The 15159-nt window shown below is 40.8% G+C and overlaps 1 protein-coding gene across 2 annotated transcripts in view; it reads left to right on the top strand.

The window, feature by feature from the left end:
* The window catches only part of AK4 (adenylate kinase 4), a 60989-nt gene that overhangs the window by 29938 nt on the left and 15892 nt on the right, over positions 1 to 15159 (top strand). For both annotated transcript variants that reach the window (XM_045584502.1, XM_036443856.2), the window contains exon 3: positions 4429 to 4548. In XM_045584502.1, the coding sequence (XP_045440458.1) occupies positions 4429 to 4548 (120 nt within the window). The remainder of the gene's footprint in view (positions 1 to 4428; positions 4549 to 15159) is intronic.

Raw genomic sequence — 15159 nt, 5'->3', positions numbered from 1 at the left:
AAAATTAGGAGTTTCTTCCATAATTCTCACCTCTAAAGGTCTTTGGTATTAATCTCTAAACCAAGATTTTTTTTTTAACCCAAAGACATTCCTTAAAATGATCTCAAGGATAAATAGTTTAGAGAATGAAGTTTTTCTTTGTTTTATTAATCTTTTTTAAGTAACTACTTCAGTGTCAAAATATTCTTAAGAGTGAGGGGATAAAGAACTTATAGCTGGCAGAATCACAAAGCGATAGTTCATTTTGACCACTCCTCAGATAGTGTGTGTGTGTGTGCTTTGGCATTTTCAATGACCTTTTGAAGAAGGGCTGACACTGGGAGTGGCAGTGGTTTCTCCTGGTTCTAGGCAGCTTTCTGAAGAAATCAAGCTGTTTTTACAGGGTTCTTTTATTCTCAGTGTTTTCTGGCATGGACAATTAAAAGGACATTGCTCAGTGGTTGAGCGTCGACAGGGCACATGCCCAGGTTGCGGGTTTGATCTCTGGTGTGGGGCTTATGGGAGGAGCCAATCAGTGATTCAGGGATTCTCTTTCATCAATGATGTTTCTGTCTCTCTCTCCCTTCCTCTGAAATCAATAAAAATACTTAGAAAATAAAAGGACATTGAGTTGTTATCTGTTTCTGGTGATCTGGCTAGTCATCTTGGGGAATTTGCTGCTTTGTATACACTTGTCCAGTTCTGTCCAGTTTTCCCTTAAATTATAGGTGATCAGAACAAAAAAGACAATGTGTGCTTGTCTGCAGACTTTCTTTAGAATTTTACTTGAAAAATTGGAGCAGCCATGTGTTGTATCCAAATGTGCTAGCATTAGCGTTTACATAATAATATTGCTTTTCTTCCCAGCAAACTGACCTGGGAGGTGAAGGTCATGTTTCCCAGAATGGGCCTCTGTCTTCTGACCGTCGTTGTATTACTATTTGCTGTTAAACAAGGTCTTCATTTAGATGTAGATCTATTATTAAATCCATTTTGCTCTGGCTGTTGACCTATGCAGGTTTGCGTGATGGGGATTGAGAGATGTGGTGGAAGTTTGATTTTGGAATCAAATTGAGGACATGCCTATTCTGTCCGAGAGAGCCAAGGATGCCCAAAATAATTGGAAAACCATGTTGCCCAATCCAAGCCCAGTTGTCACAGTATTCCTTCCTAGGTGGTGTTTGAGTCTCCATTCAGACATTTTCTTAGGCAACTTCATTGAAACACTTGAAATTCCTACTACTAGTCCTAATTCTAAATCCTAGGCTTTGAATAAAACAATGCCCTTCCCATGTATCAAGTATCGGGTCATGGGTAAAATGTTATCATCTCCTTCTCTGGGTCTTCTCTTTTCCAAAGAACCTGCTATCTACTCTTTCCTCTTGGGATGTCTGGCGCCATTTCACATCTTGGTCTCTCACCTTGGAAGATGTGTACTTGTTTATATCTACCTTAAGGTTTGTTGGATGTGACCAAGAATAGGGCTCTGGGGCTGGTTGGCTTTGACCATTGCAGCGTAGGACAGCACCAAACTTGTCAGATATTCCAAGCCTACTATGAAAGTGATTTTTTTTCAGATACAGAACATACATACCCTACAGCAGTGGTCGGCAAACCGCAGCTCGGGAGCCACAAGTGGCTCTTTGGCCCCTTGAGTGTGGCTCTTCCACAAAATGCCTCGTGTGGGTGCTCACGCAGAGTGCGATTGAAACTTCGTGGCCCATGCGCAGAAGTCTGTTTTCTTCTGCCTGGGCGAGTCTATATTGAAGAAGTGGCATTAGAACACTCAAGGGGCCAAAGAGCTTCATGTGGCTTGTGAACTGTGGTTTGCCAACCACTGCCCTACAAGTATTACTTAAGAGAACTGAAAGCATATGTTCAGACCAAGACTTGTGCATGAATGTTCACTGCCGCATTATTCATCGTAGCCCTGAAGTGGAAACAAACAACCCAAATGTTCCTCAATGAACAAATAGCTAAACAAAATATGTTCTATCAGTACAATGGAGTACAGTAGTTGGCCATAAAGATGAATAAAGTACTGATACATGCTACACCATGAGTGAACCTTGAAATCATTCTGCTAAGTGAAAGAAACCAGACACAAAGTGCCACATGTTGTGTGATTCTGTTTATATGAGATGTGCAGGATAGGCCAATCTTTAAAGACAGAATGCAGGTTAGTAGTTGCCACATGCTATCAGGAGGAGGAGGAGATGGGGAGTGACTGCTAATGGGTTGATAAAAATGTTCTGGAATTAGGTAGTGGTGATGATTGTACAACACTAAGAATATATTAAAAACCATTGAGCTATACACTATAAAATGGTCAATGTTGTGTGTGTGTTATGTCTCAAAAAGCTGTCATAAAAAATGGCTGTTACCTTATATGAGGATGAAATGAAATGCCACATATGATACTTAAAGGCGCATAGTATATGTTAATGATCGCTAGTATTGCTTTTAAGGAAATTAATACTGCTTAAATATCAGTACTTTTCTTTACTGTCACCTCTCTAGAATATTACCTGTTACATAGTATGCAATCAATCAATATTTTCCCACTCATGTTCAGCCACATTCAAGAATGTGCTTGTCTTTTGTGTTCTGCTTCTTCAGGGAGTTATTGAATATGCATCTCCTGGGGCTTAACTGGGCTGCTTTGGTCCAGGAGGAGTGGAGTGATATGGAGCTCTTCACAGCTCATGTTTCAGTGTGTAAGTTGGAGTTAGGCGTAGACTCAGCCTTGAGAAGGAAAGGCTCTACCTTAAGTTCAAGGTGAAGGTGGGGGAAAATGATTCTTGATTTTCCCCACCCCCACCCCCACTCCCACCCTCACCCAGTAATATGATGCTGCTTTATGTTTCTATAAACTTCATTGGCTCATGGTTCACTAACAGTTCCCTAGAGAGCAGATGACTTAATTTTTTAAAAATTTCTTTATTGATTAAGGTGTTACATAAGTGTCCTTATATCCCCATTATCCCCCCAACACCCCCCCCCCCCCGCCCCCGCTGTTGTCTGTGTCCTTTGGTTTGGCTTATATGCATGCATACAAGTCCTTTGGTTGATCTCTCCCCCTTACCCTCACCCTCCCTACCTTCCTTCTGAGGTTTGATGGTCTGATCGATGTTTCTCTGTCTCTGGAACTGTTTTTGTTCATCAGTTTATGTAGTTCATTATATTCTATAAATGAGTGAGATCATGTGATATTTTTTATCTTTCTTTGACTGGCTTATTTCACTTAGCATAATGCTTTCCAGTTCCATCCATGTTGTTGCAAATGATAGGAATTCCTTCTTTTTTAGTGCAGCGTAGTATTCCATTGTGTAGATGTACCACAGTTTTTAATCCACTCATCTGCTGATGGGCACTTAGGCTGTTTCCAAATCTTAGCTATGGTCAGACCAAACTAAGATTTGGTCTGTAATACCTTAATCAATTGTGCTGCAATGAACAAAGGGATGCATATATCCTTTCTGGTTGGTGTTTCTAGCTTCTTGGGATATATTCCTAGAAGTGGTATTACTGGGTCAAATGGGAGTTCCATTTTTAGTTTTTTGAGGAGAAAAACAATGGCTGTACCAATCTGCATTCCCACCAGCAGTGTGCCAGGGTTTCTTTTTCTCCACATCCTCCCAACATTTGTCATTTATTGATTCAGATGACTTCATCTTGGTTAAATAAAAACTCAGTGCCTAGAAATTTAACCAATTTAAACTGATCATTTATTCTGCTGAAGCCAACTCACAAGTTCTACAAGTAAGGAATTGTTATTTTAAATTAAGTTAAAAGCATTTTTTCCCCTGAAAATAATTTTTAAAATTTCATTCTTTTATGAACTTGGCATTCCACTGATAACACTGACTTAGCTTTTTTTTACAATTATGTCAGCAAGGCGCTATTTGCTTATACTGAGGCTCCAGAAAAGATATAGACCTGTTGTGTATACTATCCAGCATTCTTTCTGGAAGAACAGTGGAAATGTTTTTTCTTTGGTCTCTAAGGAATGGTTGTGCTTCGCAGCTTCCTTCAGTCTTCTGTATACTAACTATGTCGTGTAGTTGGTCACTTTTCCTTGTTACCATAACTTGTTGGGAGGCTCAGTATCCTGTTTCTGGCTCACCTTCAGGGAGTCGCCAGAATTCCTCCCTGGCCTTTTGTGTACCACCCTCTTTCTAGACTCCAACTTTGTTTCCTACTCTTGTTTTCACATTATGTCTAATTTATATTCTTTTATGTTTATTTCTTCAAGAGCTGCTTTTGTAATTCTTTGGGAGGCAGTGCCTCCATCACCGTTAAAACTTTACTCTAAAACCTCCCCCTGCCCCCACATGAACCAGGAGGAATGGGAGAGAAGGCAAAACTGTCCAAAAAGAATTTGTAAGGTTTTTATTTTTATTTTTGAAGCCTTTTATGAGAATCTCTTTTCTCCGGTCTTTTTAACAGAAGTTGGTGATGTGGCAAAGCAGTTCATAGAGAAAGGCCGCTTGGTTCCAGACCACGTGATCACACGCATGATGCTGTCGGAGCTGGAGAACCGACAGGATCAGCACTGGCTGCTAGATGGTGAGTGGGACTCATGGGTAAGCTGAATTTCTGGGAATAGCTTGTTCCTAATAGAATTCCGTTATTGTTCCAGTTTGATGATGCCTCTTCTTTCCATGATGAAGTTGTTATAAGTATGTCTGAAACCAGAGGTTCTTTCATTCATAATAGGCCATAAAAATTTAAACCAGAAGTTACCATTTTTCACCTGTCAGATTAACAGAGATAGAGAATCTGAAAATCTTGTATTGAGTATGTGGGAAATAAGTGTTGAGTATACAATGCACAACCTTTGGAGGACGGTTTAACAGACTTCATATTTTTTGTTTCAGTATTTCTTTGCTAGATTTCTTGCCTAAAGATATAGCTTCAAGGATGTTTATTTTCAGCATTATTTATAAAGCAAGACATTGGTAACTATCTAAGTATCTATCATAGGAATGTCTCATATTTGGTATGTACCAATGTTATAATATGAATAGATCTCAACATAAATCGCCAAGTGTACAAAGCTAGTTGTAGTATAGTGTACATTGCATATCATTTATGCAAAAATAGAAGGATGGCATAATATTACTGTATATACTTAGAAACACATGCATAGCTGAAACCGGTTTGGCTCAATGGATAGAGCGTCGGCCTGCAGACTAAAAGGTCCTGGGTTCTATTACGGTCAAGGGCATGTACCTTGGTTGCGGGCACATCCCCGGTAGGGGGTATGCAAGAGGCAGCTTATCGATGATTCGCTCTCATTGATGTTTCTAACTCTATTTCTCTCTTCCTCACTGTAAAAAATCAATAAAACATATATTTAAAAAAAAAAAAAAGAAACACATGCATAAACTATCTTTGGAGTATAAGAAACTGGTAACAGTGGTTGACTCTGGGCAAGTATTAGGATTGGGAGACTTACTTTTCACCATGTATCCATACACCCTGGTACTGTTTGATGTTTAATATGTATTTAAACAATACATGGACCTGATCTGAAAACTGGGTGGTTCCTAACCTTTTTAGGCATTCTGGATCCCTTGATGACAAGTATGATATTTCACCCAAGAAAATACATACAGATGCTCACACACAAAACACTGCACAGTTTTATACTTGAACAAGCTGGAATTCAGAATCTTCTCCTTTAAGTTTGCTGATGAACATACTGCTTTCTATGAACAAAAAAATGGATTGTGAAATTTAGCTCAAACAAACCTCTTTCCACTGCAGGGCTGCTTTTGTCTAGTTCACACAGTGCACACATTTCTGTCTTAATTTGGTGAAACTGAAACCTCGAGAAGCTGACAGTTGAAACCTTGTTTGCCAGCTACAGAGAAACCAGAGGAAATGTCCCACATTCAAGCTATTAGGTTGCCTGTATTTTTCAGTTAAAGTCTAGAGCCACAAACCTCTAAAATGACTGATATGGGGGAGTATTTATTCTATGACATTGTTTCTCAATATATATATAGCATGCAGTCCTTTTAATGGCTAGATCAGAAAACAGACTTTGTGTTCAAATATATTTAGACTTTGTGTTCAAATATATTTCTGTTTAAATATTGATTGCTAACACTGTGTGTCGAGAATTATTCTGAACACTTGCAAGGTTCCATTACCTGCCCAGAATTGCTAGTAATGTCAAGGTTAACCAGTTTCCTTTACTTCAGGATTTTGCCAAACTTATTTTCTTTTTTATCCTCACTGGAGGATATTTTTCCATTGATTTTTAGAGAAAGTGGAAGAAAGGGAAAGACAGAGAGAAATATTGATGCGAGAGAAACCCATCGATTGGTTGCCTCCTGCATGTGCCACAGCCAGGGCCCCCGGCAGGGGAGGAGCCAGCCCTTGATTGGAATCTAACCTGGGACCCTTCCGTCTTCAGGCTTGCCAAACTTTTTTTTTTATTTTAATAATATATTTTTATTGATTTTAGAGAGGAAGAGAGAGAGAAACATCAATGATGAGAGAGAATCATTGATGAGCTACCTCCTGCACACCCCCCACTGGGGATCAAGGCCTCAACACAGGAATGTGCCCTTAGCCAGAATCAAACTCTTTAGTCCGCAGGCCGACGCTCTATCCACTACGCCAAACTGGCTAGGGCCAAACTTTTAATATGATCATGTGATTTAATGCTTCATGGAAGGAGACATTATGAGGTACTTTTAAATTTTACTTGACCCTAGAATCTCCTGCCTCATTCCCAACACCCATAGGATTTGTTCTGTGGAGCATTCTTATTTTTATTTTTATATATTTTTTGATTTCAGAAGGGAAGGGAGAGATAGAAACATCAATGATGAGAATCACTGATCAGCTGCTCTCCCGCACATATGACATTAGATTTGTGTCTCAGAGAGACTCTTTGCTTAGCAGCAGAGAAGGTGTAAGGTGCTTGGGCAGGGAGGCAGGTGGTGATGACTAGAAGCCAAAGAAGAGATTGGTAGAATAGTTGGTCCAAGGGATGTTGAAGGTCTGCATTTAAACAATAGCAATGTGATGGAAAGGAGACATCATCTGGGAGAAGAGTTTGAGCAGGAAGAATTGACAGCATTGTGACTGATGTTAGATACCACAACCCAGGGTTTTCTTTTATTGTCTTCCAAGCCTTTTGAGTTTCTTGGCTACCATCACTTCTTCAGCCAGGTTAACTTCTCCAGACACTATGCATTTAACTCACAAGAGTTAACCCTCCAATACTTCTTGGATAGGTATTTGCCATGACTGATAAACTTTGGCTCCACCACCATCTAACAGTAATTTCCCAAGTTTAAAATTCTTTAATGTAAGGCTTCTCAACTTATAAAGCAAACTTTTTTAGTAAACTTAAAAAAAAAATCTGTTTTAAAAGGGTATCGTCTGTGTTCCAGGTTTTTGGGAAGGTAGTCAGTGTAATAATAATTAATCCCAGGTCATACCAGGCTGCTCATTCCAAATCTCGGCTCTTTCACTTACTGGCAGTGTGTGTGACCTCGGGCAAGATACCTGGCCTTCTCCGCATCCTATTCTGCATGGCAAGTGGATTAGAAAAGGGTTTATAAGGATCAAGTGAGTGAATATATGCCAAGTGCTTAGAGGAATGTTTGCGTAGAATAAGTGCTATATAAGTTTGAGATTCTGCTGTTATTATTTATTCCTGATATTTCATGGTGACTTTATGAAGTGTTAGGTTCAAATGTAGATTTAAAAACGTTTAGCTATGTGAAGTCAAAAAGTCAGTTCAGCTATGGAGTGTTTTATATGTCTTTTCAGTGCTTTGCTTTTGCCATGACTTCCTCTCAGGGTGAAAAACTGAAGTTCTTTTACATCCTAGGTCTGTTTTTCATCAAGTACGTCAGTCTCCTAACTGACTTCGTTTGTATGTTTCTCCTTGAACACCCCATCTGGTCACTTCTTCAGTCGTGATTTTTCTGTAAAGCTCTGGAATAAATCCATTTGGCAGTGAGGAGTGTCAGGAATGCCGAGTTCTTGTGTTCAGCCTTAAACTCCGGGTGCAGGGCACATGCTCTCCCGAGATGTGCCTGTCGAATGTGCGGAAGGTTGCTGGGTGTGGAAAGGTCAAGCGAAAAATTCTGGATGATAGATGACTCATCATCTTGGTCCATATGGCTGTACAGAGGCATCCTGCAAATGGTGGGTGGAAATGAGTCCAGTGGATGCAAGCCAGGGGAACAGCAAGGGGGTTGGTTGGATGATGGGGTTGGTGAATGCTCTGTGGTTTGGTCAGCTGTGTCCTTGCTAAAAAAAGTTCAGCACCACCTCGCCTTCACAGTGTACTTCCCAGTTGGGAAAGAAACATTCTTTTTATGCATTAATATGTGTATGTATGTGTGGGTTTTCCCCTAAAATTTCCCTGGAAGTTAAAAGTGTGAGAGCAGTATTTAAGCAATGGTTTTCTTTAATTTTTAAGAAAAATATTCTACCAGAGGAATGTAATGCCCAAGATTTTTAAATTTGTTATAAGACCAAGTGTTTTTTAGTTTCCTGCTTACTGGGTGATCTTAAGGTGAAATAGAAACGAGGGAATAATAACCAGCTCTTTAAAACAAATACAAACTCCTTACTTTTCAAAAGAGGGCTGGCAATAAGAGGGGCCAGTAGGGAGGTTTGTGGTATTAGGCACTTTTCATTTCTAAACTTGAATGTCATCCTGTGCATTTAAACAGTAGTCCTAATTGATCGTCAGGTAGCAAGATATTCCAGAATTGCCTGCCAGATGATTTTAGGTGCAGTGACCAAATATTTTAAACTAGAGGCTTGATGCATGAAATTTGTGTACAGTGTTTTGTGTGTATTTGTTTTCCATGCAAAGGAGGGCAGTTGTGGACAATCAGGCCAGCAGGGAGGGCAGTTGAGGAAGACCAAGCCAGCAGGGTAGGGCAGTTGGGGGAAGGGGCAGGCCTGCAGGGGAGGGCAGTTTGGGAGGACTAAGCCTGCAGGGGAGGACAGTTTGGGGGGTCCCAGGTCTGCAGGGGAATGCAGTTGGGGGGGGGGGGCAGGCCTTCAGAAGAGGGCAGTTGTGGGCAATCAGGCAAGCAGGGAGGGAAGTTAAGGGTGAACTGGCCGGCAGAGGAGAGCAGTTGGGGGAGACCAGGTCTGCAGGGGAGGGTAGTTGTGGGTGATCAGGCCAGCAGGGAGGGCAGTTAGGGTTGACCGGGCCAGCAGAGGAGGGCAGTTGTGGAAAACCAGGCTTTCAGGGTGGGATAAATGGGGGAGGGGTGTAGGCCTTCAGGGGAGGGCAATAAAGGGTGACCAGGCCAGCAGGGGAGGGCAGTTAGGGGCAATCAGGCTGGCTGCAGAGCAGTTAGGGGGTGATCAGGCTGGCAGGCAGAAGTGGTCAGGGACAATCAGGCAGAGGCAGGCAAGTGGTTGGGAGCAGCAGTCCTGGATTGACAGACGGTTGGACATCCCTCAAGGGGTCTCAGATTGAAGAGAGTGCAGACTAGGCTGAGGGACATCAACCCCCCACCCCTGGTCACCCCCAACTGCCCTCCCTTGCAAGCCTGATTGTCCCCAACTGCTCTCCCCTGCAGGCCTGCCCCCCCCCCCCCCCCCTCAACTACCGTCCTTTGCCAGACATCTTGTGTCCACATGGGAAGCAGCCATCTTGTGTCTTGGAGTGACAGTCAATTTGCATATTACTCTTTTATTAGATAGGATTTATTGTCAAAGTTTGGTGTCACAGAAAGCAGACTTAAAGTTAGGAATTATAAGTGGAATATAACTTAAAGCCTTTTCAGTGGAGAAAAAGATACCTTTAGAATGAGAGTCCTCATTCATCCATGGTTGCTTGCTCCATATGTTCTTTTCTGCTGAGCAGTTTTGCTTTCTGGTGCTTTCAGTAGGAATTCTGGGATTTTTTTTTTCTTTTTCTTTTTCTAAAACAGACGTCTGAGCTGCTTGAATGTGTGCAGTGTTTTGTGTGTATTTGTTTTCCCTGAGGTTAGATGACCTCATATCCTGAACTATTTTAAGGTACATACTCACTCCGAATCCTAGGTGTCTAAATAAAGGCCGGCACCGCGAGACCAGACTACAGATGCTGGACCTGGAGTATTTTGTTCTGGCTTTGGAAATGAGTTTTATTGTGCTTTACATAACTGCTCTGACCTTATCCCCTCCATATTTTTCTTTCTGAATCAGATTACTCTGAAGAGTGTCAGATCCCACTGGGCAACACATGCCTACAGAAAAAAAGCCGATAATCACGTAACTCCTGATCACATCTTTGAAGAAATGCCAAGGGCAATTGTTTTTTCTGTTGCCTTTGTGAATGTAGGGTCTATGATAGGTTTACTTGGAAGGTCACTGAACAACAATAACAACAGAAAGCATCAGGCTTTCTCTCTCTCACCCTCACTTTGTGTGTATTTGTGTGCCTGCCCACATGTGTATGAGGGTAATACATTATGTTACTCATTTTCCTTCAAATGTGTAGTCCTGAAAAATAATACCATCAGATAACTTTTGTATCCTTTCCCCCCATCACCATTTATCCTCCCTATACCCTCTTCTACTTCCACACTACCCCCCCACCCCCCTCCACACACAATCTTTGTATCCAAGGTATTGTTAAGGCAATTATGTATATTCTGATACTCTGAATGCTGAATGGAGGATGGGAAGAAATTGGAACGGTTCCTGGAGAATGGAGAGCAATCATAGCATGGATGGGCCTCTGCTAGGCTACTGTGGCAGTTATGTCTCTGCCAAGCAGAGATTGAACAATCAGAATCGTTGATTCCTCACCAAGCTTGTCCTTCTGCCACACTCATGACTCACCCCTCATTGTAGTTCTGTTCGTTCATCAAACATTTTTTATATACACCTAAAAAGATGAAATACCTGTTACATTCTGGTTATTGCTAAAGTGACTTAAATATAGCTATTAATACATCTGACTTTGCAGTGGGATGGTGTCAGTGAAGAAAAAAAGAGAGGGAAAATTATTGGAGTGACACTAGATGTAGAGTAGACTCACCAGGAGTTCCTGATGATGTATGCAGCCAATCATGCCACAGATGGCATCTATTCTGAGAGATTAATGGCAATATTTTTTCAAAAAAGACATAGTATTCTTTTAAAAAATATATATATTTTATTGATTTTTCACAGAGAGGAAGGGAGAGAAATAGAGAGCTCTCTATGTACATGCCCTTGACCAGAAATGAACCTGGGACCTTTCCGTCCGCAGGCCGTCGCTCTATCCACTGAGCCAAACCGGTTTCGGCAAGACTTAGTGTTCTTGGTGAAAATGACAAAGTGGATGTGTGTATAATTAGTCTAAGTGCCCAGACATCACAGTGCAGCAAAAGGATGGGCAGGACCCGGCCCTCTTGGAATTAGAATCTAGTAGTGGCTCAATCTTTGAGCTACCCTAGGCAGTGAGGGTCATCTTTTATTTCTTTGATTTAAATACAAACTATATGAACTTGGATTTTACCAATTTTGTCAATATGAGGTCAAGAGTATCTAAATGAAAAGCAAGGTCTTTTCTTCATTCGGTTGGATTCCCTCCTGAGACCCTAATCCCATGTCCATTACTGATATATTTCTTTTGATTGATCTGATTTCTACCTTGGGATGAGGAACAATCTTAATATAGTAGACAATCCTGACTGTTTATTTGGTCTGTTTTTTTTTTTTTTTTTTTTTTTTTTTCAGAGAGAATGACTATTTAAGCATTAAGGGACATATGGAAAACATGTGTGTCCAGATATTTGAGCATACCCTTGAAAAACTTGGTTCTGAGATCAAAAGTGAATTGAGTGCACATTTTGTGTGTCCTGATGTGCTTGGCACTGGTCCATCTGAGGAGAGAAAAGCACTTGTCCTGACCTCATAGTCCAGGGGGAGCAAATGCTGCATAAACAGCTGCAAGTCTGGAATGTAGTAGGTGGTCAAATGGTAGATATGTGTTATAATTATTATCAATGTTAGGAGATAGAAATATATTTTTTATTTTTTATTTTCAAATTTAGACAGGAGATATTGTCTCTTTACAGTAGTAACCTCATGTACTTAATATACCTCCTTCTACCTACCTCCTTCTTCCAACTTTTGTTGGCTTTGTTATTAATATTTATTCTTCTGTATTTTTAATTCCCCATTATTTGGTCTTACATTAAAAAATTTAAATGAATGTTCTGTTGTGTTCTCTGCCCCCTTTCAAGCCCTCCCCGCACCTCACACCATTTCTCTGTTCATTTTGTTTTGATTAATCTCTTGGTGATATACCTGTGACTACTAGAAATCATTGCATTGTGCACTTTAAATTAATGAATTGTGTGGAATTGTATGTGAATGAAGCTGCACTTCTTTTTGGCCAAACATTTTGTTACTTAATTGACAGGATTTTTAAAGACAGTTTTTCCTTCCTTTTCTTTTTCCTTCCCTCCTTGCTTATGAGCAGCTATTGACATGAGGTTGCATGTTTGAAAACGTCTTTTTGTTGTTCAGCAGTCCTGTGTCCTTCAGAACTTAGTAGCCATTGTTTCATCTGCTCCTGGCCTGAATTATTGCTCTGTAGAAGCCTTGGGCCAGTCTAACCCTCGCCTCCACCCATTTTGAATAGCGTATTTTTTTCTATACAGACTTCCTGAAGAATTGTTTCTTCTTACAGAATGCCTAGTGTTCCCTCCTCCCTTCCCCCTTTACACAGTGTGTCCTTTTGATCCACAATTCAGCTCGTTGTTCCCTTTAGGGAAGTTCTCCTGTATTATATAATTTTTTAAAAATCCATATTGGATATCTGAATATTCTTTGTTTTTATTATATTTTGTTTAAATTTTTGTTCTGTGTTTCCTTCTGCCTTCAACCATGTTCAGATCTTTTACGTGAGGCTAGGGTTGAGCAAAGCTTTGTTCATATTCTATGGCTACTTTGTAATTTTTCTATCTGTTTGTGCCATGCATGCTCAAGCTGCAGAGCCTTCGCAGGTCCTCTGCCCTCTGCCTGTAGTGCTCTGAGTGCAGATATCCACATGGATTGCTGTGTTCAGATCTCTATTCAGATATAGTCAGCTCTGAGAGTCCTTCCTGTACCATCCTATCTTTCCATGCTGCCTCTATTCTTACCTTACCATCATGTGACTTTACACATTTATATGTATATTTGGTGTTGGCCACCTTCCTTATACCCTCACCCCCAAGGTAGGCCTCGGAAAGCAGATTATGTCTGTTTTGGCATGGCCATCTTGCCAGTACCTACAACAGTGTTTACTTTTTTTTTTTTTTATATATATAAATACTTTCTTTTATTGATTTCAGAGAGGAAGGGAGAGGGAGAGAGAAAGAGAAACATCAGTGATGAGAGAGAATCATTGATCAGCTGCCTCCCGCATGCCCCCTACTGGGATTGAGCCCACAGCCCTGCCTTGACCAGAATCAACCTGGGACTCTTCAGGCTGCAGGCTGATGCTCTATCCACTGAGCCAAACTGGCTAAGGCTACAACTGTGTTTGATACATAGAAAGACTGATAAATATGTGTCTGATGATAGAGAAGTCACACCTGCAGCCTGTCACTGAACCTATGCAGTGTGTCCTCAGCCTCTGTGTTTTCCTTGGAGCAAAAATATGGGCCTATGGTGAAATTATTTAAAATTCCTATTATGTTAACTTAGATACTATGGGGCCAGTCTTTCCCTCATTTGTTTATAAAAACTTATGTTTGAAGAACCAGCAAGCAGAATTCTTCAACAGAAGAGCCATTAAGAAAGGAATTTGCAGACAACAGATCCTTCCTTAATGCAGTGCGCCTCTCCCTCACTGGGAGAAGGGTTAAATGGTTTTAGTATACTGCCTTTAGAAGCAAAGGTTATAAGCTAGTGTTCACCTACGTCCTTAAACAGGAAGAACCATGCTGATGTCAGAGGCTCTCAATGCCATTTAGAAATTTCCCCGGAATGTCTAACTCATAGGAATTCATTATTTATTTTACGAAGCCTCGTCGAAGAGGCAGACATTTGGTGTAAAAACAAATTTTCTGGAATATTTATCTTCTCTTTATCAGTGAGTCAGTAAGTAGTGGTAATAGCATATCTAGGTTTTAAAATTATTTACCATAACGTACAAGCTCCTTTGGAGCAGGACCCATTTATTACTTAGAGTCTAGTAATGGAGGAGTCAACCAGTGTCTCAGGGGGGTTTCAGTGGGTCGGAAGTGGGTCCCAGGGCTCTCCGTGCAATGGAAATGTGGAACTCACAAAGTGATATGGTATGGCCTGAGCTCTGTTTGCCAACATCTGGAGCACAGCTGCTTCTTTTTCCCCTTCCGCCTGTCAATAAAAACTGGATGAAGTGGCATATGGATGTCTTAGATATTCTGTAAACAGATAAAGTAATTATAAAATGAGAGACAAGGTCTTCATAACACAGGTTTTGATGGGGATTACTTTTAAGAAATATGTATGTTTTTATTGAGTTAAGACAGAGAGGAAGGAAGAAGGAGAGTGAGAAACATCGGTGAGAGAAAATCATCAACGTCCATTGGCTGCTCACTGCATGACCCAGGCATAGGCCCTGGTCAGGAATGGGCCACACTGGTCTGGCCAATGGTGGATTACTTTTAACTTGCTATCGAGGCTTCGGGTTGAAAGCAGTCTTCCCTAACCCAACGGAAGACTGTGGAAGCATAACTGAACTACCTGCTTTCAACTTCAGCTAATCACTCGGTTATTAATTGGGATGAACCATGGGTTGCCTTTGCAATTTGGTTCTTGCTTTCCCAACAAACTGGGAAGAGATAGGTGGTCTCTTCCTTGTTGGCCCCAGATCTTTATTTTTTCAATTACAGTTTACAATTAGTATTATTTTTTTTAAATTAGTTTTAGGTGTATAACATAGCGGTTAGACAATCATAAACTTCACGAAATGTTCCCCTGATATTTCTAGTACCCCCTTGGGACCATACATAGTTATTACAATAGTAGTGACTATATTTCCTAGGCTATACTTTACATCCCCATGAGTATCTTACAACTACCAATCTGTACTTCTCAATCCCTTCACCCTTTTCACCATGTTCCCCAAACCTCGTCTCCTCTAGCAACCATCAGTCTGTTCTTTGTATCTATGAATCTGTTTCTGTTTTATTTGTTCATTTCTTTTGTCCTTTGGATTCCTCATCTCTGTGA

Source organism: Pipistrellus kuhlii, unplaced genomic scaffold (genome assembly GCF_014108245.1).
Source record: "Pipistrellus kuhlii isolate mPipKuh1 unplaced genomic scaffold, mPipKuh1.p scaffold_m20_p_2, whole genome shotgun sequence".
Taxonomy (NCBI): Eukaryota; Metazoa; Chordata; class Mammalia; order Chiroptera; family Vespertilionidae; genus Pipistrellus; species Pipistrellus kuhlii.
The sequence above is the reverse complement of the archived record's forward strand: the minus strand, read 5'-3'. Positions and strand labels throughout refer to the sequence as shown.